Source organism: Chlorocebus sabaeus, chromosome 20, assembly GCF_047675955.1.
Source record: "Chlorocebus sabaeus isolate Y175 chromosome 20, mChlSab1.0.hap1, whole genome shotgun sequence".
Lineage (NCBI taxonomy): Eukaryota > Metazoa > Chordata > Mammalia > Primates > Cercopithecidae > Chlorocebus > Chlorocebus sabaeus.
Genome location: NC_132923.1, coordinates 118,112,621 through 118,138,170, shown reverse-complemented (window position 1 = coordinate 118,138,170; position 25,550 = coordinate 118,112,621). Strand labels below are relative to the sequence as shown.

General features: G+C 54.2%; 1 protein-coding gene across 2 annotated transcripts in view; it reads right to left on the bottom strand.

Annotated features, from left to right (window-relative positions):
• Positions 1-647: 647 nt before the first annotated feature.
• IFFO2 (intermediate filament family orphan 2) overlaps positions 648-25,550 on the bottom strand; it is a 50,373-nt gene continuing 25,470 nt past the window's right edge. Inside the window, exons 2-9 of one of the 2 annotated variants that reach the window (XM_007980281.3) lie at positions 17,374-17,434; positions 15,994-16,089; positions 14,681-14,821; positions 13,221-13,360; positions 8,591-8,711; positions 8,041-8,133; positions 6,995-7,125; positions 648-5,350 (exon numbers count right to left, since the gene is read on the bottom strand). In XM_007980281.3, coding sequence (XP_007978472.1) covers positions 5,245-5,350; positions 6,995-7,125; positions 8,041-8,133; positions 8,591-8,711; positions 13,221-13,360; positions 14,681-14,821; positions 15,994-16,089; positions 17,374-17,434 — 889 coding nt within the window. In that variant the 3' untranslated portion in view covers positions 648-5,244. The remainder of the gene's footprint in view (positions 5,351-6,994; positions 7,126-8,040; positions 8,134-8,590; positions 8,712-13,220; positions 13,361-14,680; positions 14,822-15,993; positions 16,090-17,373; positions 17,435-25,550) is intronic. The other variant, XM_007980282.3, reaches the window with a different exon arrangement.

The window sequence follows — 25,550 nt, the reverse complement described above, 5'->3', positions numbered from 1 at the left end:
TAAAACGGAGGTAATAATACCCAACTCACAATGCCTCCATGATCTTAGGCCACTTCTTTTTCTCCAGATTACACCATTTAAGATACTTTGGGAGAATTTAAACATTTAAATGAAGAGTCGGAGAGGGAAAAGTGCCAAGTATTAGGAATGGCAAAAAGCAACTTGGAATTGGTGGCGGCTATTTGTCTTTATCTTTGGAGAAGACCCTAGACAGGTGGGCTCAGTTCACATTAGGGCAATGTTGCCCTGAACGTGCCCATTAACAAGAAAAACTAGAACGTTGGATACTGTCAAATGCAGAGCCTGGGGAGGTGACCTCCTGTGGGCACGTTGGAGAGCCTGGAGAAATGGGGACTTTGTGGTTAAAAGGCCATCAGTTCCAAACCAGGCCAAGCCAGTTGCTGAGCCTGTGATGTCTCGGGTCCTCTCTTCCCCTTCAGTAAGATGTGTGTAATGATTCCTGCTTTATCATCTTCCAAAGCTTTTATTGTGAGCTACAAATGTAACAGGTGATAGGACATCCCCTATTTTATGGCTAATTAGCTAATGAGTTTGAGTGTTTCTGTGACCCTCAGTCCTCTTACCCCTCCCCCATCAGCAGATTCATCTTCTATTTAAAAACAAAAACATAATAAAAGCACCATCAGTTCTAAGACACTTCACTTTATTTAAAAGAAGCCAATATACAGGATATAAAGGGCATGATATTTACAACAATAAAGTAAACAGGTTGGTTTCCGGTAGGATCAGTAGTCTTTCCATGAGTATAAACCCCCCTTCCCTGTGATGCTAGACCCAGCTGGCAGACAACAGCAACGGTGGGGCAGGATGGAATCACGGGGTATAAAGTTTCCCTGGATGGGGCTAAAAATCAGGTAGATGCAGAAATGTCCACAAGGGGTCTTGCAGGGAAGGGCTTTGCCTCGTTTCTTTGAGGGCTTGGGAGGGAGGGGTCTTGGTGAGGGATTTGCCCAGAACTAACACACAGCCCACCCTGAGCCTGGAAATCATCCATTCATAGAAAATTCCCTTCCAGAGAAAATCTGGCTTTACCTGCACCCACCCAGCCCCCTCCAGACACCCCACTTCAGGAGAGAGCTCTTCCAGAGCCAGAGCTTGGTGTCTCAAGGGGGAAGACCCCTATCCTAGGAAACCCCCAGCACCCTGATCCCTCCGCCAGGACCCTGGGGGGAACACAGCAAGGACTGCAGCCCAGGCTTGGCCTGCAGTAGGCACAGCCAGGGCTGGGCTATGAGCATCTTATGCCATTTCCACTCCTACTCCAGCTGCCTGACCACCTGGGACCCACGAAGGCCCAGGCTCCAAGGAAGTCATGTACTCCCACTGTCACCCATGCTCTGCTGCCTCCCAACCCTCTCCCAGCGCAGCTGAGTTGGAAATGGATCTCAGCAGACCAGAGTCAGAATAACTAATCAGAGCCTACCCCCAGAGCCCAGCTTGTCCCCTCCCTAGTGTGCCTTGGCCCTTCCCCCACCCACCACACTTCTGAATTTCCTGCAGCCTACCCCAAGACTTCCAAGAAACTGAGGGGTCAGAGGAGAGGAGAATGGGGTGAAGTGGGACCTACAGTCTGCTGAAGCTGCTCATGGGTGTTAATGACCAAAAGTGAGGACAGAAGACGAGGCATGGGGAGGGGAATGGGTTCTATTCAATCCGGCAACAACATGCACCATTTGTCATCCACAGGAGAATGCTGGGCTACCACAACTGCCTACCCTAGATTAAAAAACCCTTCCTTTCATAAAAATAGATGAGAGTCTCTTGCTTTATAAATAGATTACATTTAGCTTAAGTTACATCTTATAATCTTCCCCCACCCCACCCCCTCTCCTCCCATTCCAAGCGTAAGTGGTTGAATTCTCCCTAGGTCATCTGAGTTCTACCCACAGAGTTAGTCCACGATGGATTTGGTCCTTCAGGGACCTCAAGACATTTTCTCAAGATAAGAAAGAAAATGTTGGCTTGCCAATAATTTTTTTCTCTGTTTGGAGTCTCAGAGGAGTGTGTGTGTGTGTGTGTGTGTGTGTGTGTGTGTATTTCACAACCAACCAGGGAGCCAAATGGATGCTAGTCTTCCTATCCCTCCCCAATCCTCTGTTTGTATAAAACCCCCAAAAATAGGAGACAGAGGGCAGCGCAGGAGAGCCCATCTGAGAACAATTCTAAAATACCAGTGTCAATATGACACTGGGCTTAGAAATAGAAAGTCAAGACTAAGTATTTACAGCTTTACAAAGGATGGACCAATTCGTCCCAGCTAGGACTGGTGCTGCCCCAGCGAGCTTTGGGCTCTTTCTTGGCAAGCTGTGGGCTCATGGTGAGGGGACAAGCACAGCCCACTGGCATTAACTGAAAAAAAGCATGTGGTGGAGAGGCAGGCAGTCAGGCAGGCCGGACCCCGGAACCAGCCCAGGAGGCAGGCCCATCACACTCTGGCTAACCCTCTCCCACCCACCTGCCCCAAGTCCTCACTCCCAAGAGGAGAGCAGATATTAAAAGCTAGCAAGAAGGGACTTTCAGGCCAGGATCTCTTTCTGGCTCCTGCCATTTTCAAACTCCCTAGAGTACCCTAGTTCTCTTTTTTTTTTTTTTTTTTTTTTTTTTTTTGAGACGGAGTCTTGCTCTGTAGCCCGGGCTGGAATGCAGTGGCCGGATCTCAGCTCACTGCAAGCTCCGCCTCCTGGGTTCACGCCATTCTCCTGCCTCAGCCTCCGGAGTAGCTGGGACTACAGGCGCCTGCCACCTCGCCCAGCTAGTTTTTTTTTTTTTTGTATTTTTAGTAGAGACGGGGTTTCACCGTGTTCGCCAGGATGGTCTCGATCTCCTGACCTCGTGATCCGCCCGTCTCGGCCTCCCTAAGTGCTGGGATTACAGGCGTGAGCCACCGCGCCCGGCCAAGTACCCTAGTTCTCAAAGACAAATGACCTATGTATACAAGGAGGAAAGTAAAAATAATACCGCCGGACACTGATCACCACAGTAACCTGTTACCCTCCAACACTAACACTGCTGCCTTACAGTCTTAATTCTTAAAGATACGTCTGTCACCCTCCCACCACCTTGGGGAACAAACCAGGGCTGGCTTCCACGCTGCCCACGAAACTCCCACACCACATTGTCCAACGCCTCCCTCAGCCCTGGACGGAGGAGACCCACGAGGGTGGATGTTTTCCTGCCCTCGTGGAAACGGAAAATCTTTTTAGCAGCTGAGGTTCAAGCCCAACTGGCTCTGAAAACCTTTGGTTAAAATAAAAATTCAACAACAATAACAACAAGAATCAGGTATGTTTGAACCCTGTAACCTTTAGAACAAGGGTCAGTGAGGAGGAGAGAGAAGGGCCGTCTCTCTTCCAAAACCATTGTCCCTCCAAGTACCTGCCAAAGGGAACTGTTTGGCTAACAAGAGATGCTGACTATGGAAGAGTCACAGCCAGACTGCCGCAGGGGACCTATGGGAGGTGCCCCCAGCAAAATAAAACAAAGGAAAAAACTCATGACGAAGGCCACCAAATCGTGATAAATTACATCACACGTAGTCACTAACACATTCTCACGCTCTCTCTCTCTACGTGTATCTATTATGTACAGTATTTTTAAGACTGTAACACAGGTGGGGGAAACAGAAAACAGAGAAGACCCTTAAAGGCCATGGACCTCTGGGGACCACAATCCCAGTCAAACCCAGAGCCCCCTCCTCTGCCTCCAGACGAGGCAGAGGGACCCAAGTTCTAGTCCTTGGGCACATTTTGCTACTTTTACCACTAGAGGGAGCTCCTGGGACAACAAAAAATTAAAATTGGCAACAGACCCACTGCAGTAGGTAAAAAAGGTTAAAAAATAATAATAAAGCAAAGCCTGCTCAGCTGGCTCCAAGCTGAGATTTGGAAGGGGGAGGGTCGCCATACAGTGCCCTTCAATGCAGGCCCAATCAAGCCATTCAAGTCTTGGGGGATACTGGCTCAGATCAACACCCTGACTGGCCAGTCAAGGGAATTGCTGAGAGAGACTTGCGTGTGTCCAGGAGCAGAAAGAGGATGGCCCTCACTCCAGCTCCTGCCCTGCCAGCAGCCCAGCAGGCCTCTCTCCTGCCAGTGGCCAAAAGCGGGCAACTGCCGGACAGTCCTAACCCAAGGCGGGTGGAAGGGAGCAGAGACCGGGCCTGGCCCCTTCAGACTTTCTCACAGAGAAATTACAGATCTCTAACCCTCTATTGTTGACTGGCGACGGAGGGAAGAACATCAAGTTATCAGGGCAATAAAAGACCCCCTTGCCCCCTGCCCTGAACCCGCAGAGGCCCCGAAGACAGCAAGCGGTCAGGCAGGCCAGTGCCTTGCGGGAACCCCGGCCTCCTGACCAACCTCAGCCAAACCCACGCTACCCAGTCAGTGCTGCAACACAGATCACCCTAACCCCGGCCTCCCTCCCAGCTCCAGGGGGAAGCCAGGAGCCCAGGAGAGGTCCTGCCTTCCACAATGATATAAGGCAAGCTGCTTTTGTTGTTTGTTTTGTTTTTTGCATAGTAGTTTAAACACAGTGAGGCTCCGCCTTCCCCTCACAGTGCCTTGTCCCTTCAACTTTGCCACTCGATCCCCCCAAAAAATTAAAATGTGTCTTCCTTCCCTTCCTTCCACCTTTCTCTCCTTCAGGGAGTGAGAAAATTGGGGTGGTCCCTACCCAGGCCCAGAAAGCTCACAGAGGCAAGCGGCTCCTTCCTGGGGGTTGGCAGAGCACCCCAAGCCCCAGGCCGGTCTGGGCTGGCTCAGGAGGAAGGGAGGGCGTAGCCCATGGCCAATCAGAGGAGCAGGTGGGACGGACGGCAGAAACCACATTACGCCACGGCCAGCCGGCCCGGCCCTCACCTTAAAGTTCTGTATAAAAACACCTGCTAGGAATAATTCTTTGGAGCTCAAAGTGGCTCAGCTTAAGGGAGAAGGCACAGTTAACACTGCAAAGTCCGCACAGAAGTCTGCATTTGTAATGTGGAGAACAATAGAAATTGACAGCACCATTCCTTGGGTGGGTGGGGGATGGAGACGGGGCACCCGTTGGTGGTGTGGAAGGAAGGAAGGAAGCAGCAGTCCCTCGGGGCCTCCAGAGAAGGGAGGGCAGAGAAAGTCTGTGTGGTGCGGCTTCGAACCCCACTCCAAGGGGCCTTCCTGGCCCCGTGAGGAGAGGTGGCAGGGCCCCATCACCAAGACCACCAGGCTGGCAGGGCCTCAGTCATCAGCTGACCATGGGCTCCACATCTGCCTCCCGCTCGAACTCATCCTGGATCTCATCTGTACTTCCTGAGTCGCTGCTGGCCACGGAGCTGGGGGACGGTGAATTCCTGAGAAGCACAAGAGAGTGGGGAAATTCAGAGAGCAGCCCTGGGCCTCTGAAGGGTCAAGGAGTGGGAAGGCTGAGTTGCCACTTCTATAAGATCTACCCTTAGAGGAGCCTTGCCCTGAGCTCCTGCCTCACTCAGCTATCCTTAAGATCCTTTAAGCTCACGAGGTAACCCCCTGCACCGCCCCCTGCTTGGTCTGGCTGTGTTGACTTCTCTAGGAAGAAAACCCCTTGGGAGCTGGACCGTGGATCAAGTTTGACTGTTACCCTCCAAGCACTTAACCCAGGTCTGGGCACATAGTAGGTGCTCAGTAAACCCTGGATGACTCAGCACTCAAAAGGAGGCCATGCAGGATATGGTTAACATCACTGGGCTGCAGTTATGATTCTATCTCAGATGAGCTGGGGGTGGGGGAGCTTAGGCAAACTGTTTAACCTGCCTAAGTGTCTGCTCTTCTGTCTGAATAATGGAGATAACCACAGTGGGTTCTGTGGGTTCAAGGAGTTAAAGGTCTGAAAGGCAAGGCCACGGCCCTGCACACAGATCTGCTCCCCACAGGGCTGTCCCTCCCTCTCATACAGTAATGCAGCAAAACGAGGAAAACAACCAAAATGTATTTGTGCTGTGTGGCAGGCATTCTCTGCATATTAGCTCATTCTCAGCATGGCTGTCCCCCGACAAGGCTGTGTGTCCTTGAAGGCAGGGGCTCTGCCTTGTGTGCCATGCCTGACACATGTCAGTCTCCTGGGGACAGGACCTGGGTTGGAAGAAGATGATATGGTTTGGCTGTGTTCCCACCCAGATCTCATCTGGAATTGTAGTTTCCATAATCCCCACATGTCATGAGAGGGACCAGTTAGAGATAATTGAATCATGGCGGCGGTTTCCCCCATCCTGTTCTCGCGATAGTGAGTTAGTTCTCATGAGATCTGACAGTTTTATAAGGGGGTTTCCCCTTTGCTAGGCACTCATTCTCTCCCCTGATGCCCTGTGAAGAGGTGCCTTCTGCCATGATTATAAGTTTCCTGAGGCCTCCCCAGCTGTGTGGAACAGTGAGTCAATTAAACCTCTTTCCTTTATAAATTACCCAGTCTCAGGCATTTTTTTTTTTTTTTTTTTTTTGAGATGGCGTCTTGCTATGTTGCCTAAGGTAGCCTTGAACTCCTGGGTTCAAGTGATCCTCCCACCTCAGCCTCCCAAAGTGCTGGGATTACAGGTATAAGCCACCACGCTGAGACTCAGGCAGTTCGTTATAGCACCATGAGAACAGACTAACAGATGGCAAAGGAAGGGAAATCACTTCCTGTGAACTGCTCCCCAGCTCAGCAGAAAATGGGGCTTCAGCTCCTCAAGGGCGAGGGCTGTACTCACCGGCCCCACCGTCTTGCACAGAGCAGGCCTTTGACAAGTATCTATTGAATCAACAAGGGGCAGGGTGGTGGTGGGACTTGCATGAGGTTAGATATGTAAGGCATCTGGCACATAGGTGTGCTAATAGTCACTGGATGTATGTATGGATGGATGGATGGACGGACAGACAGACAGAGAGATAGGTTGGGAGTATGAAACATGGCCGAGTTGCAGCCTTGGGAATTTCCCTCCAAGGACGCCATAGCTGAATCCCCTGGGAGGACAGGCGGGTACCTGTCTGCGGAGCCTTTGATGAGCCGGCGGCAGGTCTCCATCTGCACGTCCAGTCCTCGCTTCATGCTGCACATCTCCATGTACTCATGCAGGTGTCGGTTCATGTCACTCTTGGCTGTGGCCAGCTCCAGCTGGGAGGAACCAATGAGGAAGAAGGGTGAGGGCAAGTCATCCTCGTGGCAGAAGCCTCAGCAACCTCCCCTCCTGGATTCCTCAGGGAAGGTGCCATCGAGTCCACCACTGGACACCACATCATCAGGACTCGGCCTCTGGACATCAACCTCCCCCACCCTCTGCTCTCTGCACATGGGTCCACGTCCCCTAGAACTCCTTCTGGCCAAAGGGGAATGGTTGCTTAGCAACCCCAGCAGCAGCCTGGCTCTGATGTGCCCCACCCGGTTCTGAGAACTCGGCATCTCTGGGTCCCTTTATCCAGACCTGATTACAAAAATCCTGAAGGCTTTTTCATGTTTCTGACTCTTGTCCTCTATCAAGTGATACTTCCTCTAGGGAAGGAGCTGGGCTTCCCTTTCTCCTGCACAATAGCAATGACTGTCATTTATAGAAGTGATCACGTGCACAGCCTCTGGAGCCAGAGAGAACTGTACTTCAATGCTGCTTCCTGGCTGCAAGGCCTTGGGCAAGTCACTTGGTCTCTTCCAACCTCATCTCCTCCTCTGTAAAAGGAGTGCATGGTGCCTACTGCATAGGGTAGAGGTAAGGATACCAGGTGTACTTAGCACCTTGCGTCACTCACTATCACTCCAATGTCAGCTCTGTGGTTATTATGGGATCGTCTTCTCAGCTACATATATTCTTTTTAATTCTCTGAGACAGGCAAGGATCACCACCCCCATTTGACAGATTAGGAAACTGAGGCCCTAAGAAATATGTTAGTCGCCCCTGAGGCCTCCTGACTCCCAATCCTATGCCTGTCCCACTCTACCAGCCCCTGCCCATGACACATGGGCATTTGGTTGCCAGGATCTCAACCACGTGGACCTCAGGAGAGCCTCACAAGTGGGCTCCACGTCCCGAGCCCTCACCTCGATCTGACCTATCGTTTCCTGGTACTCCTTGTCTCTCGTCTTGAAGAAGGATTCGGTCTCGTGGATCAAGTTGCCCAAGTTTTCCTCTTGCTGGGGAAATAGAACAAAGAGGACAGTTTATTTTATTTATTGATTTATTTTTGAGACGGAGTCTTGCTCTGTCACCCAGGCTGGAGTGCAGAGTACAATCTCGGCTCACTACAACCTCTGCTTCCTGAATTCAAGTGATTCTCCTGCCTTAGCCTCCCGAGTAGCTGGGATTACAGGTGCACACCACCAGGCCTGGCTAATTTTTATATTTTTAGTAGAGATGGGGTGTCGCCATGTTGGCCAGGCTGGTCTCGAACTCCCGACCTCAGGTGATCCGCCCGCCTCGGCCTCCCAAAGTGCTGGGATTACAGGCGTGAGCCACTGCGCCTGGCCCAAAGGGGATAGTTTAGCTGGGTGGTGGGGGCTGTAGAAAAATAACAGGGATGAGGGACCATTGAAAGGAGGTGCCCCCCAGGTCCCTAGTCCTGGCCTTTGGGAAGCCAGGCGCCGGGCTCACCTCGCCCTGCAGGTCGATGGTCGGATTGCAGTTGGTGAAATCCTCCCAGAGCAGCAGGGTGTCTTCATTCTCTTCCCACGTCAGGCTGTCACAGTCATCGTCAAAGTCAAAGGTCTCCCGCCTGTGGGGGTGACACCAGAGGGCATGACTGAACAGAAACCAGGCTCCAGGGACCCACACAGGGGACAGAAAGGGGCAGCTGCCCAATAGGTACACACCTTCAAGGCTGTCCTCAGAAAAGACAGGGGTAGCAGCCAAAGGCGACATTCGCCGTATCCAAAAGGAGTTTAACTCTTTTAAAATGCAGAATGTATTTATGTATCATTTGTACAATTAAAAATGTGTATTTTTTTTAATGTCAGGCTTTAATTAATTGGGACTAAAGATATTTTCCTCCAAGTCCAATCTTGCAATTTTCCTCATTCATTTAACAGCTATTTCTTGAGCCCCTAGTTTGAGTGAGATGCTCAATATAATATCGTCTTCTCTGCAATTTGGGAAGGTTGGTATTATTCCTATTTTACAGATGAAGAAATGGTGGCTCAGAAAGGATAACTCAACTGTCTAAAGTCACACAGCTAGCATGTAGCAGAAACAGGCTAGAATGCCGAATGTTTCCTACAGCTTTTTCCTCCCCATCAAAACACTCCCCAAGCACCCGTTAGGTGCTGGGCACTGGACCAGCCACTAAGCATGCAGTAAAATGCAACGCCCTCAAAACAATTCCACCTCAAAACAATCCCATGAGGTAAGCATAACTATCATTCCCATTTCACAGGTGAGAAAACAGGCTCAGAGGGATTGAGTGGCCTTCTAGAACAATACATGCTGGAAATGAGATTTGAATTCAAAGCCTGGGAGATGTCAAGACCTCCCTATTGGCCAGAACCAGAAGTAGGTTGACCAACCATGCAGGTTTGACTGGGACTAAGGGGTTCCCAAGATGCATTGGTTACCCCAACTGGAGGAGACCTAAAGATCAGCTCATCCAACATACCCCTCTTTCCAAGGGGAAGGCTAAGTCTGCAGGAGTGAAATCACTTGACCCAGTGCATCGGTAGCACACGACAGTGTGGACCCTGCCCTCCCAGGGCTCTCCCCATTGCCCGCCCTCCCTCAACTCCTTCCTGGATCCTCCGGGGCAATGAGTGTTCCCAATGGACTGGGTTGGAGACTGGGCAGGTCCCAAGAAGGCTGTCTGGTAAAAAGCTGCCTCGAGCGCCCCCTGGAGTCAGGCAGGGCTGGCTCCCCTCCAAAAGCCATTCCCACAGGAGTCCATAGGTGGCTCCCCGAGTCCAGGGTCCTGAGCTGGGGGGCGGGTGCTGGAGAGGGCCGTGTGGCCAGGAGCCGCCAGGGTCCAGCCCTCACTGCATCACATACTCGATTCCTGACTTCACTTCCTTCCCAGCGTCTGGGATCTGAAGGAAACCCCAGCCGAGGGACAGGAAGCTGGAAAGGACAGAAAGACGGGCAAGAGAAGGAACTCGGAAGAGACCCCCACTTCACAAATCTGCAAGGTGGGGCTGAGGAGGAGCCTTGGCCCTGCCAGGGGAGAGCTGCACGTTCCCGCTCTTCTTCTTGATCTGAAGCCCAAACAACCGACTTGGATCAAAACAAAACACGGCTGCATTACTCAAACACTTCATCAGATCTGGCCAGGGGCAGCCTGGCTAGGTAGGTCCTGCCCACAGCTGGTGGAGATGTCCACGGGAAAGGCCCAGGGCCCCGCCTGTGGTGGGGTCAGGGTGACCTACACAGAACTGCAGAATGGGGATGGGGGTGATCAAAGTGATCAGAGGGTTCATTGTTTGTTTTAACTTAGGTAACTTCACAACCAGCTAAATCTAATTCCATAGTGAACCCAATTCAGCTCTATCAACACTGAGGCGCCCGTTCCTGCAGCCAGTCTCGCCTGACTTGGATCTGAATGCTGTTTCCACACACTGGAGCCTTTGCCCACGGGGCCTCCTGGCTTCCACTCTGATCTGTCTCCTTTTGTAGCTCACCCCATTCCTGGTCAGCTTAACAATGCCCTGGGGACTTTACAAAAGCAGGGACAATAATTTCTTCAGAGAAGCCCTTTAATTTAACCACGTGGACCCAGCCTGGGGTCTCCAGGGCATACAGTCCTGTCTTAGGCTCAGAAATGCCCAGGGCAATGTTCAAAAAACCTAGTTCCAACCAGTGGTTCTTTCCAAAAGCCCCTATTGGCCGGGTGCAGTGGCTCATGCCTGTAATTCCAGGACTTTGGGAGGTCAAGGTGGGCGGATCACTTGAGGCCAGGAGTTTGAGACTAGCCTGGGCAACATGGTAAAACCCCATCTCTACTAAAAAAGTACAAAAAAAAAAAAAATTAGCTGAGTGTGTTGGTGTGTACCTATAGTCTCAGCTACTTCGGAGACTGAGGCAGGAGAATTGCTTGAACCCAGGAGGTAGAAGCTGCAGTGAGCTGAGATCGCACCACCACACTCCAGCCTGGGTGACACAGCAAGGCTCCGTCTCAAAAAAAAAAAAAAAAAAAGCTCCTCTTGGCAGGCAGCAAAAGATGAGAAATGAGATGGGGGGTATCAAAAGAGGAATCAAGAATCTAGGGGTCTCCTTATCACCCTTAAATAGCAAACCCCCAACATACAGTTCCCATCTCAGTTCTGTTTCAAAGGAATGGCAGGTCCAGGAAGTATCAGGCAAAAGAGTTCCTGTCCCCACCCAGTTCCAACCCTGCCCCTGCCTCCTGTCTACCTTAAAAGTCAGCCTACAATAGGGACAGAAGAGAGAATTCTCTTCCGAGTGTGGCATGGGGGGCAAAGCACTGGACCAAGAGTTGGCAGCCTAGCTCTGTCCTAACTCCACATGTGCCCCTCTGAGGGGCCGGGTGGAGTGAGCTCTGGACCCTGGAATTCTGAGCCAGCCTCAGAGCTCTGCAGGAAGGTTAGGAGAGCCCATGCCCCTAGCTTTTGAAACAAGTGATGTCAAAGGCATCTGCTAGAAGGAATATGCCCTTTCTAGGGGGGTTCGGAAGGCGGCAGAGCCTCCCAGGCTCTGATTGGTAGCATTTGCCAATTTCCCGCAATAGCAAATTTTAAGGTACTAACATGACATCACTGAGCCTGGAGTGGGTATAGCAGCTTCTAAGAGCTGGCACCAGCAGGTTTGCCCACCACTGACCATACCCAGCCCAGACCCTGCCACCACCCCCAGCAGCATTTCCTACTGAGAGTGCACTAGTGTGGGAGGCGGCCTGGCTCTGAATCTCAGCTCAGCCACATACTAGCTGAGCGGTGTTGCCCAAATCCCTTCTCCTCTCAGAGTCTCAGTTTCCCTGTCTACAAAAGGGGAGTGATACCCCATCTCCTAGGTTGGGCATCTGGAGTCAGCAAAGTGACATTTGTGGGGCCCCCTCCAAGTGAACGTCAGGAGCCATTTCTGCAAGCCATGTGGTCAACATAGCCAGCCCACCAAGGGCAAACTAGTGCAGGTGGGTCTGGCTAAGGTCTGCTCAAGAATGGCCCACAGGCTAGGTGAGGTGACTCTTGCCTGTAATCCCAGCACTTTGGGAGGCTAAAGTAGGCAGATCACTTGGGGTCAGGAGTTCGAGACCAGCCTGGCCAACATGGTGAAACCCTGACTCTACTAAAAATGCAAAAATTAGCCAGGCATCATGGTGCATGCCTGTGATCCCAGCTACTTGGGAGGTTGAGGCAGGAGAAACACTGGAACCCAGGAGGCAGAAGCTACAGTGAGCCAAGATCTTGCCACTATACTCCAGTCTGGGTGACACAATGAGACTCTGTCTCAAAAAGAAAAAAAAAAAGAAAGAAAGAAAGAAAAGAAAAGAAAAATAGCCTACAAATAAGACCACATCTGCCATTGCCCTTTCTGGGTTCATGACATCCTTAGACACAGACATGTTTACACATGACCAGGGAGGGGACAGCCCAGCCCCTGTATCTCATGGGCAAGAACACCCCTTCTCCCACCGCTTTTTTGGAGGAAGTTTTCAAAGGAAAGACAGGAGAATGGCAGACGGGGAACATAAAGGATGCTGGTGAATGGAAGAGTATGCGCCTGTCCAGATTCAGCAGCTGCCATCCAGCCCTGTTAAACTGTGCCCCAGGTTCAGCACTGCCTGACCTCTTTAAGCTTCCAAGAGAGGCTGAACATATGAAATTTCCCAAATTACAAATGTTGAAATGAATCTTGGCTGGGTGCAGTGGTTTACCCCTGTAAGCCCAGCACTTTGGGAGGCCGAGGCGGGAGCATCGCTTGAGCTCAGGAATTTGAGATCAGCCTGGGCAACACGGTAAGACCCTGTCTCTACAAAAAAATTTTAAAATTAGCTGGGCATGGTGGCACATGCCTGTGGTCCCAACTATTTGGGAGGCTGAGATGAAAGGATCCCTAAACCCAAGAGGTTGAGGCTGCAGTGAGCTGTGATCATGCTGCCGCCCTCCAGCCTCCAGCCTGGGTGACAAAGCGAGACCCTGACTAAAAAAAAAAAAAAAAAAAAAAAAGGAAATGAATCCAAATTCTTCCAGTGCTGCGGGCTACTCTCAGCCCAAGCCTCCCATTCACTGCCCCTGCCCAAGCAATCCGGGGAAACGGAGAGTGTGCGGGCCACGGGGATACTCACAGCTGGTTAAACATGCGCTTCATCTCATCGGTGATGTTCATGGAGCCGACCTCGTCGTCCGAGAACCGGTTCACCTCCCCGTCCTGCTCGGAGATGTCATCATCGGAAGCCACCTTACGTTCTTTCTTTTTGGGGACCACCTGAACCAGAAAGGAAGCAATCAAGGTAACTGGGGGGCTCAGCTAGGATGGAGGGGAGGGGTGAACTGGGAAGGGAGCCGGCATCTCACAGGATGATGAGCGTGACTGGGGCCGGCCAGTGCCAGGAAAGGTGCAGGTCCTCTAAGAAGCAGGCGGCATTAGCAGGAAGCGTGAGGTGGGATACATGCAGGGGGACACAGACGGGCTGGACTCTTCCCTGCCCTGGGCGGCCTGGTGGGTGCGCCGGCTCAGCTCGCCCTTTTACCACAGAAGCAACTCCACAGTTTGGAGAGAGGAGCAGGCCAGACCAGGACACAGAGTCACCTGGGATATCTCAGAGCCAGCCAGAGAGACGGAGAACCCCTGACAAAGGCCATACGGCCCCATGCTGCCCAGAGCCCTCCTGCTCACATGCAAAGGCAAAGGACAGGCGGCCCAAGGTTCACCAAAAGCTTCCACTCCAAGCAGACAAGCCACGAGCAAACGAAGGCTGCATTGGCCTCCCCTGCTTCCCGGCAGAGGGACAGCAAGAAGGCATGGAGGTGGAGAGAGGGCCCAGGGAGGCCCGGATCTGGCCCAGCGACGTCAGAGTCACACACACAGAGCGACAACACACCGTATTGCCCTGGGCTCAAGCAAAAGCCAAACCACAACCCGAAACTCAAGAAGCAGCCTTTGGAGAATGACATGTGCCTCATTCGGCTGGACTGGCCCCCCAAGCCCTCTCCAGAAGACAGCCTCACTGGCGCTAACCTGATCGCCGTCTCTCGGGGGCACCCACACTTGCACGTTAGGTCGGGGGGGTATCGAGAGCCTCTTTGGGGGGGAATGAAACATAGTCAAAGGCCAACAGCTCCCCTTCTGAACTCTAAGGTCCCTCTACCAGAGCTCAGGCCAGCTCCCCCAGTTCTCCCCATAACCTGGCCAGGGTTCCCCAACCATGGGGATGATGCCCAGTCCGAGCACCCAGAGGAAGGAGCAGGAAGTAGGGCAGTGGGTACAGTGTAGGCTGGTGGACCAAGCCCTGGAGGGGCAGGAGACTGATTTCTGCCACTTCCTTCCTTGAGCACAGCGCATCACCCTCCGGGCCTCGGTCTCCCCAGCCACAGGATGAAGCAGTCAGACGAGCCTATGAGTTCGTGGGTGCCTGATTCTACATTTACCTGGGGAGGCCACAGGGTCCGGTAGTGCTACCTCTCGGGGAAGGGGAGGGAGTGAGTGGGATGTGGAGGGAAACAGGGGTTGGCTGGGCAGGGCTGGAGGCCAGGGCTGCTCCGGGAGAGCGGGGGGTTGGCTGGTGAGCAGGGCAGCCCTAGTCACCTGGAAGATCTTGGACACGTCTTCCGAGTTCCGCTGCTGTGCGACATCGCACAGCTTGGCCGTGATATCGATTCGGCGGCAGATGTCCATGTCCACCTTCATGGCCTTTTCTTGGATCTTTGTGTCCAGGTCTGTCATGGGCTGCAGGGAGGACAGCAGGGTTTACATGAGCGAGGGATGGAGCAAGCCTGGGGGGCTGGGCATAGAGGTGGGGAGACCCCTAGGTGTCAGCAGGGGTGGTGCGGGGAGGCCTCCAGAGTCCGAGGGTGCCTTAGGCTTTTCCGTGGAGTGGAGGGCTGCGGCGCTGCTCAGGGTGGGAGGGGTCGGGGCCTTGGGAGTCGGGGGCCAGTGTGACACGGTGTGTGCTGCTCTCCCTAAGGGCTGGAAGGCATCCTCCCAGCAGACACAGGATCCATGTTTACTTTGTTAGTGCAAAGGAAAAAGAAAGCCAAACTCCCGCTGGAGAAAGAGAGCCCTTCTTTTCCCGCCCGCACACCCCGCCTGTCCCCGACACAGGCAGCTCTCTCTCTCGGATGCCTCCCACGACCAGCAGTGGGAGTCACTGAGGAGACAGGGTGGATCCCCTTGGACACAAGCGAGAGGGAGCCCAGTGGCCTCCAACTAGGGTCCTGGGAGGCTTCTACCAACCTCACCCAGCTTCACGTCCCTCCACACCAGGAGCCACGCCAGGCTCAGTCACCCATGTTCTGGCCCCTTCTGCCTTCTGGTGGGGTCTCCCCCTGTACTGCCCACTGTTGGAAGGAGGAGACCTGGGTCCCCAGCAGCAAGAAGCCCTTTGCGGCCAACAGCTCCCCCCACCCACAATACTCAGAGGGGCCCCGGATTGTCAAAAAGACACGCACGCCGGCCTTTCCTGACCTCACGGAGCAACCCTGCCGAAGGCCGCTGGGCCTGCGAGTCTCTCGGGCCCGCACAGACCAGACGGCACCCGGCCCAACCTGCCAGACACCCCGCTGCGCCCAGACACCAAGGCCTGCCCTCATCAAGGCGAGCTGGGAAGGAGTGGGAGCAAACACACACAGACCATCAGGGGAGCCCGGGGCAGGGCGGGATGGGTTAAGCGGCAGATTAATGCATCTCTACTCAGACCAAGGGAAGCAGAAGTGGGGAGGGGGCGGGAGGAGGGTGCCTGGTCTCCGATGCATCCAATGCATCCGTCATCCTCACAGTCAAACACAGCCAGCCAGGATTCTAACTAGAAGCCGAGCTCCAGAGCCTCGGAGGGAATGAAGCATTTTGCATGATGGGTGTGGGGGAGGTCATGACACCCAGGGGCGGCGGGCGGCACTTACGTCACTCATAAGCCCCTTAAACACCACCAGCTCGGCCTTGAGCCGCTCGATCTTCTCGTTCATCTCCTCCTGGATGGCATCAGCCTCCTGTGCTGCCTGCGGGGACGGAGATGGGGAGGCTTCAGAGGGGCCAGGTCCTCTGGGGATAGGAGGGTCTGGACACCTGAGTCCAGAGCCCTAGGCACCCGATGTCCACCCCAGCTGGGCACCTGCATGCCAGGGAAGGGGCGCCAAGGACCTCATCCTGCCTGGTTTCCCACTGAACACTGCTGACTGCTTAAAACACTTTCCGAAGGATTATCTATTACGTGGGAAAATCCATGGCAGGTATTAAAAGAGCAGGTTAATTAACAAGCAATCCTATTACATGAAAAATACGAGATCAATCCGTGTGAAATTGCCAATATTGGGCCATCTCTGCTTTCAAAAATGACAATGTCATGTGTGTCGATCTAACATGCATCTAAAGAGCGTGGGTGTGCGTCTGCAGACAAGATCGGAAGGTCACACGCCAGTTTTTCAACTGTGGAGGGGTGGAATTGGAGATCATTTGTATTTTCTTTGTGCTTTTCTATAGCTTCCACATATTTGACCATGAACCCATTAAATGTATAAAGAAAAAAGCACTTTTGTTATAAAAGAAAGGGAGACATTCAAACTTTTCCTTCTACCCACTGGCAATTATCTTAATCTGTCTCTTTCTTAGACGAGAAATGCTTTCAGATCAGAACACAATTTCTAGACATTTTTGGAAGAACTTTTCATGCCTTCTCATGGGGTTGCTACTTTTGTTCCCATTTGACAGAGAGGAAAATAGAGGCTGAGAAGATGAAGTTTGCTGCTCAGGTTACACCACAGGCGGGGGAGTTGCAGAGCCCAGAATGCAGAGATTCCAGCTAGAGCGGCACGGGGAATGTTTCCAAATGCCCACCACAGAGAGCCTGCTCAGGCTGGGAGCCCACCTGTGACATGCCCACCTGCCCTCTCCAAGGCCTTCAGCCCCAACCAAGGGCACCCTTCTTGCTTGGGGGCTTACAGACCACCTAGTCCAAGCCTCAGGTGGGGAGACGGTGACTGGTGAGAAGGGTCGCTGGTCCCAGCTCTTACAGCAGCTGGGACTTGCACCCTGGGACCCAGACCCAGGCTTCTCAACCCCTGCATCAGAGCTCGTGTGCAACACTGTGCCGGTCCATTCCTAGCTTCCAAGCAGAGGAAATGGAAGAGATCTCTTGGCTCCATAAAGGAGAGACTGAGGCAGTAGGAGGTAACAGAGTAGGGGCTGTGCAAGAATTTCCTGGCTTTGCCACATGAAGACTGTGCCCCTTGGCCACAAGGCTCTCTGGCATGCCTCTCCTGGTCGGGATGTCTGAGGGCTCTTACCTCCTGCAGCGTGTCCACCATGGTCTGAAGGTTCATGCGCTTGGCGAGCTCCTCCTCCCATCTGCAAAAGCCAAGAGGAACAGGTGGTCAGAAGGTGAGCTCCCTGTGCCAGTCCAGCCCTCAGACACAACCCCAACACCCACCCGGGGCCTATCTTGAGGTGGGCAAGGAAGGTGCATTGGGGCATCCATCCCTCCCTGCCCTCTGGGAGCTCCCAGCCTAGGGGAGGTGGTGTGAGGGGACAGCCAGGCTGATGTATAACCAGAGTACCAGGTGGTGGTGACAAGTGCCACATTAAGGCATGAGCCCAGGACTTCGTGAAGAGAGAGGTGGGAGGGACCACCACCTGCCTGCATGCAAACTGTAAAGTGCTGTGCAAGCACTGCCTGCTGCTGCTTCTGCTGTTGCTGCAAGATGCAGTAGCAAAGCTAGTCCTTAGAAGCCAGGCTGCAGCCAGCTCCACTCTCAGGATCTTCTTTGCACCCATTGTGCTAAGCATTGCGATGCCCTACAGCCTCCCTAAACCAACACAGAAAGCTCCTATGTCAGTGTTATCATTCCATTTTACAGTTGTGGAAACCGAGGCTCGGAGAGGTTAAATAAACGTCTTGCCCAAAGACACACAGCGAGTCAGTGGGTGGGGCTGGAATTCAAACCCAGGTTTGTTTTATTACATTAAAACAAAACTCAATAAATACAGTTCCCACTGATTTAGCGTTTACTATGTGCCAGGCCCTGTTGTTCCAAGGGCTTCCACACCACTACTTTCACATGCATACTGCCCAAAGCTGAACAGGAAAAGCAGGAGGGGAGAAGGCAGAGGACGGTTCAGCGGACCCCCCTGCCCTTAACCGCAGGAAGGGGTGGGAGCACTTCCCTGGGGCTGGATGATAATACCAATTCCAGAACCACCTTCGCTGAGACTTACTTTGTACCAGGCACTGTTCTACATGAAGTTAATTCAATCCTCATAACCCTGGCGTAGGTACCATCATTATCCCCAGGTGCAGAAAGCAAGGCCCAGAGGCACAAGCTGAGCCCAAGGCCAGGGTGAGATAGTGTGGAGCTAGGACTGAAACCCAGATGGGGAGGCTCCAGACTGGTTGCTCAGAATCCCCTTGCGGAGCTCCTCATAGACCCAGGAACTGTCAAAGCCTGAAGGCCCTAACCCAGCTCCTCCAACAGAGTTCCTCCCTCCCTGGAGGCAGTTGGGGGCAGGTTCTTTCCCTATTGGGATGTCTGTCCATCCTGGGACAGACAGAGGAGCTTCTCTCCTTCCTCACCCGACTGCTACCCTCCCTACATGGCCTCGGAGCAGGGCAGTCTGGAACCCTTTTAGGATGCTGTCGGGGCCAGCTAAAAATAGGCCAGAGGGGAGGGAGGGGTGGAGAGCCGGTTACGTCACCGGCTTTTGGAAACAAGAGAAAACGGATAGTGTTTGCACACACAGAGGAAAATTCCTCCTCTCTCCCACAGGAGACAGCCCCAGCCAGGGCTCCTGGAGGACACACACTCTCTCCCTCTCCCTCTTTTCTCCGGCCTTTCCCAGCCCTAGCGTTAGCTGCTAGGCTGAGATCTGCGTGGGTTCCAGGGTCCAGACCTGGAGGGCAAGGGATTCCTGCCAGAGCTAGAGGGCACAGAGGAAGCTAAGAGGGGGCAGGGAGGGAACCTAAGGGCCTAATCCAGCCGGGACCATCTTACTGAACCTCCCCCATCATTGTACAAATGGGGAAACTGAGGTCGCATGGTCAAGCCACTTACCCAGATAACCCAGTATATCAGGAGCAAGGCTAGGAGTCCAGTCCCAGGCCATCTCTCACCAAGAAGAGCAGGCCCCATGTTGGGGACAGGAATCACAATGGGGGGAAAGTTCCCAGGCCACTCCACCCCTGCCCAGGAGCACAAGGCATCTGGGGCCTCCCTCGGGGGTGAAGGCTGGAGCACAGGTCCCAAGCTGAATCATCTCTCCTGGCCACGCTGCTCAGAGTGGGGAAGGCGACTCAATTCCAAAGCCACTGAGCAGGGCAGGTGCAAAGGCCAGCCCCAGCGTGGCTCTGGCTGCAGCCTGGTGTCTAGAGCCAGCCCTCTAACACATCTTGCAGCAAGAACAGGAGTAGCAAAGAAGGGCACAAAAAATAAAGAATGACATGGCTCCTCCCTTGGATGCAGGCACCCAGGGGCACCTCCCTGACACTCCCCATTCCCCAGAGGGGCCCTTTGGAATGAGGCCCAGCACCCCTCACTTCTCCTTTGAGCAACCATCTCATGAGGAAGGTGAGGCGGGGCCAATAGACCCCTTGTACAGATGGAGAAAATGAGGACCGGAGAGGGAATGAGACTTGCCCCAAATCCACCCAAGGTGACAGCGGGAGCCCAGACCTTTGGCTCTCCAGACACAATAACAGCAACAGCACCAGCAACCATTAACTGGGGGGTACGGTCTGGGTGCCACACACCCGGCTCACTGCCTTGGACACACATCACTGGCTTTAATGTGAATTATTAACCCTCCTGGGGAAAGAATTTCTAACTAAGCCTATCTTGCAGATGAGGGAGCTGAGGTTCAAAGAGGTAACGTAACTTGTCTAAGGTCACACAGCTAGCAAGCAGGGAGCTGGGACTCAAAGCTAGTCCAGTCTCTAAAGCAGCGAGTCTCAGCCTAGAAGGTGCACACCAATCACCCAGGCATCTTATTACCATGCAGATCCTGGTTCAGCAGGCGAGGGCTGGGGCAGACAGCTCCCTAGTGATGCTCGGCTACAGATGGCACTGAGTGGCCAGGCTCTGAAGACCACACAACCCAGCCCCTCCACCTCTCCTCTCCCCTCCTGCCCTGAGTTCTGCCCCACCCCCTCCACCCTACCACATCTCAATCATGTTTCCTGAGCTGCACACACCACACCCCCAGGATGAACTTGCACAAATGATTTCATGGGCTTTTTATTTCCAAAGCCAGACTGGGTTGGCAGCCGGCTGGCCTGCTCCCAGGAGGTTGAGGACAGACCCCGTATGTGGACAGCAGCTGGCTTGACTGAAGAGCCTGTCGTCCGCCCTGACATCCCTCCCGGCAGTGGTGGAGAAAACCTGGCTCAGCCAGCTCCAGTGTTGACAATGCAGAAAAGCTCTGTCCTTGGACCGTTCTGAGGACTGGCGTGAAGGGCCAGGGGGGCGATGTGCTTCTTATGGCACTCCAGACACCCGCGTTCCCTCCCCACCCACCCAGAGCCAGGGAGCACTCAGCTTAACTGAGAACTGGTCAACCAAGTTGCTGGCACGGAGATTTCAACACCTGCTTCCCAAGCACAACCCTCCCTCTTCCCTGGGTCTGCCCACAAGAGTAAGGTTTCAGTGGGGAGGGTGTTTCAGGCAGAGGAACCAACAGAAACAAAGAGGGCAGCAGGAAGGGACAGGCTAGGCGCTGTCTGCCACCAAGAGACGGGTGCACCTACTTTGAGTCAGAGGTTTGCGGATATCATTTCCTTTCAGCCTGCGCAAACCCCGTTTTCAGCCCCAGCCCACGGCTGAGTAAACGACTTGCCCAAAGACTGCCTAGGAAATGGCAGCACCTGGATTCGAATCCAGGTCTGGCAGAATCCTACACCCGGGCCCTTTAAGGCTGAGAGGAAGGAAGGCTGGAGTGAACATAAAGAGATCACTTTGAGGGTACAAGGGCCAGTTTCCTCGAGTCTCCCTCAGCAGTCCAGGAGCTGTTCTGTTGGCTGGGGAGGGGTCCTTTCTGGTCTTTTGAAGACTCTAGGATATTGACTGGCCTGTCACTGGAGGAAAATGAGGTGACAAACACATCCCAGTGTTCTCTGAGGGGCAGGGCCTTTCCATAGATCCCCTCCATCATACTGCACATGCACTGGGCTGGAAAGCTACTCTGTCCCCACTTTACAGGTAGGAAAATGAAGACCTAGGGCCTATGGACAACTCCAGCCACAGCCAACATGGCTTGAATCACTGAGAGCCGCCCCTGCCCACCCTGACTCGGCAGCGCATAAAACTTCTAAATCTTTCTCTCTTCTAGTGCTGGATGAGAGAAGAGACGTGTATTGACTACCTTCTCGATGGTGTCCACCATGTTAGGTACTCATACCTCCCTCTATAAAATCCTGCTGAGCCCTCCCCTGGGGATCGTCCCCATGTTGCAGATGAGGCTCGGAGGTCAGGTAACTCATTTCCCCTCTTCCTCTCTCCTCCGCAGCCTCCTGAAACCCTAGCCATTCTCCCAGGTTTGTCTCAAATGTCACCTCTTCCCTAAGCCTCGCATCCACGTCCACTGTTTGCCCCACAGCTGAAGGCAGCGGAGGCCCCAGGATCTCCTCTTCCCCAGTGGCATGGTCGTGGGATCCCACGGCACACAGCTCTCGCCCAAAGGAGCCAGTCCCATGATGCCAGGGCCAGTGATGGCTCCACCGGGCGGTCACCACCACTTCCACCTTCCCCACCACCACTGGGGACTGGTACTTATCTCGGGAGGTCTCAGGCACAGAGATGGGGGCAAGGAGGAAGCAAGAGGCAAGGCCCCTGGCCTAGGTGGGAAAACAGGCACAGGAGCCAGGTCTCAAGTGGGGGTCCAGTCCTTCTGCAGGCCCAGAGATCTGGTTATGATCATTCCTGTGCTTGCTGCTGTATCCCTGTACCTAAAACTGGCTGGGCACTTGCTAAGGAGTCAGACATTTATTGAATGGATTGGTTGGATGGATGGATGGATGGATGGATGGATGGATGGATGGATACATGGATAGACGGATGGATGATTGAATGAATCCAAAGCTGCACTTACTCCTCAGTGCCCTAATGGCCCTCGCCTCCAGCCAGAGCTCCTTTCCCCCAGAGCATCCTTAGCCTGAACCATCCCAGCCCAGGGGGCTCACGGGAGGCAAATTCCCAGCACAGCCCCTGCACTCAGCTTCATCCATTCGGCTCCAGAGCCTCTCCTGGGAGAGGCCAGGCCAGGCCAGGGGGAGGGATGGCCAGGGCAGGAAGCAGGCAGGAGAAGGAGAAACCTTCCCTTTCCCACTTCCCACAGCCCTGGGCCAGGGAGGGGAGGCAGGGATGTCAGGACAAAGAGTGCAGGGAGAGGAAATGACTCCACAAAAGCACACAGCAGCTGAGATCGGGGGCCTTGGCCACCATCTTAGCAGAACAAGCACTCTCTGGGGCTGGTGGCCAGGAGGGGGAGGTGGCAGCACCACCCCAGCCAGATGTGGTCTCTTCGCATTCCTGAGGAGCCATCACTGGAACCACGTGAGGGACGAGAAGTCTCTGCTGGCCACTGGGGAAAGGGGGTGGGCAGATTCTATGCCGGTCCCCACCCCCACCCCACTCAGGGTCAGTGCCTCCCCCTCCCCCGTCAGCTCAAGATGACACACAGACCTGCAGGAAAGGGACTGACAAGCCTGCCCTACAGAGGGGCGGAAACCCAAGCTGAAGTCACCAGCAGAGGGGCTGACTCACAGATTTTTCACTTCCTGTGCAGTCAGGGAAAGAGGCTGGAGGCTCCCGCTCAGGAGGAAAGTGGGTGCGGGTCCAGCAAAACAATGAAGGCTCCAGGGACGAACCTGGGGCTCCTGGAGTGAGCATCCCAAGACTCCAGGGCAGCAAGAGAAGGGTCCAAATTCTGCCCCATCGCTTCCCAGTTGCGTGATCTTGAGCAAGTCAGTTACCTTCTCTGGGCCTCAGTTGTCCCCTGTGTGAGTCGGGAAGCCAGCCACCCACTTTTGAAGGTGGCTGTGAGAACTACAGGAAGGGGACGGTGCGGGTGAAAGCACCCCTGGCACCCAGCAGACCACGGGTATTCAGCAGCTCCATGCGAACTGCACAGCGCGTGGCCGCCTCCCACCTCCAGAGTTGGGAGGGAGGTGTAGAAACGGCCCACCCCTTGCGGGCAGACGAGTGGCAGGCACGCCTCGGCCGACTCACTCAGGTGAGGCTGGGCTGGAGCCCTCAGTAGAAGACTTCATTCTGGGCCAAGCGTGGGCCTGGCCTCTGGCAGAGGGCAGGTGGGGGCAGACAGCAGCTTTCTTCCCAGGGGGTGGAGGGCTGGCACCCTCTCAGCTCCACCCTGGCCTCAGGGAGCTCACCCCACTGTAGCAGGGCTGGGTGCAGGTGGCCAGGGGCGTGCTGGAGCCTGGCGGCTCAGACCACGGGAGATTTTGCCTGGCTGAGTGCCCCTCAGCTCTGAGCTGCCCCAGCTCCTGTGTTTGCCCACCTGCAGATGCACACAGGCATCCCAGCATGGACAGTGCCTCGCCTCAGGCCTCACAACAGAGCCAGGGCCAAGCCTGGGGGCCCCAACCGGCTGTTCTTCTCCAAAATAATATCTGAGCTGGAGGAAGAGGTTGCAAGCACAGTGGCAGACCACAGGAGCCCTTTCTTCAAATGCAGTTTCACAGAAGCGGATGGGTTGGGAAGACCAGAGAAGGCTCCCCGGTGGGGTCACGGCTGCGCGCCCCCAACAGCCCCCACTTGCTTCTGCTGAGCCCTTCTAGAGAACCTGAAAACCACAACTGAGTCAACTTCCTCCTTGCACACCATCCCCCTCTAATACCACAGACAATTCATATTTAAGGCAGAAAAAAAATCCGATAAGGGAGTGGGAGTGGGGCAGCACTGGGAATACAATGTGGAAATCCCGCCACTGCTGCTAACACAGGGCTCACCTCCCGGGAAGCTCAGCACTGATGCACATGTGGACGCGTTGCCTCCTGACTTCCTCTCCCACGTGGCACACTGCAAGCCTGTCTTCTCCCCCGAAAATGGACAGCCAATAAGCTCAAGCCCCTGTGTGTGGAAGAGGCCCCCTCCTGCCTACCCTAAGCCCCACCCCCCCACGACACCTGTCACCACCTCTTGTGGCCTCCCAGCTCCCATCTCCATGGAGCCCCTGATCCCCAGGAAAGGCTGCCTCGCAGACATGCCCATCAGAGCCCGGCTGCCCAGCTGTACTCCGCTGCTCTCGGAAGGAAAGACAAATTAAATGCCAACTGATCGTCTCCACGGAGGAGGTATTAATTTAATGTGAACACTTAACCAGGGCGGCCGATTCCATTACAGGCGGGCAGTAATGGCCCGGGCAGGACCGAGCACAGGCTGCACGCTGGGGATGGGGGCCAGGTTTGAGAAGCCGCTAATCAAGTGTGCCCCAGCACACTGCCACCCACACAGACACACAAAGCTGCTTTCAACCAGAAACAGCAGCCTCCTCCAGGGATCCCAGCAGGCCAGGTCTGTGCAAGGCTGCTCAGGGGAGAGGCAGAGGGGTCTGACATCCACAGGGAAGTTCCCTGTGGAAGAGAGGGTACTGGGCTAGGAAGCAGGAGGTCCTGGTTCACGTCCTGGCTGTGTTGCTAATTCGCTGCCTGACCCTGAGCAAGTCCTTTTTCTGCCCTGGGCCTCAGTCTCCCCATCTGTAATAGGATCTCCCAAAATCCCTCTGGACATGATATTTGCAGTGCTATTTGCACACCCTGGATAGGGCCCTTCCTTGGAGTCCAGAAGAGGTGACAGCTTCAGGGACACTAACTCCATCCAGAGTTATCCTGAGTGCTATCAGGGCTCTGACAGGCTGCACTCAACAGCAGGCACCCGCTGGGTGCCCTCTCCCAGAAGAAGCAGCAGCGCGGTGTGGGAGCAAGCATTCATTCGTTTGCCCCTCACTCATTCATTCCATAAACAGTTCCTGAGGGCTTGCCACGAGCCCCGCAGGCCTTAGAGGGTCAAAGGTTGTGGGCATTTCTGCAGACCTCTCTAGGAAGGGTAGGTGAGCTGAGAAAGTCATCTGCCTCTGTGTGATCCCCTGAGGGCCTGCCTACCTCAAGCTAGGAGCCTCAGTCTCCACCTCTGTAAAATGGGGATAGCAATCCCACCTCGTAGGGCTCATGGATGGATCAGGAGAGGCTCAAGTGAGGCACACAGGCGCCCTTGAGAGATGATGCCCATGCTCTTCACTGGTGTCACCCTGGCTCTACCTGCCTGGGGGAGGGAGGGGCAAATGGGTGGGTGAAAGTCTGGGCCCCCTAAGCAAGGACACTTCTCCATCCTGTCCTGGCCCTCTGGGGACCCAGGAGCAACTGAGAGAGGTGGTGCTGAAATCGAGTTGCTAAGGAGTTTTCCCAGCAAGGAGGTGAAAGTGAGTCCCATCGCCAGGCAGAGGGAATGAGCTGTGTGGG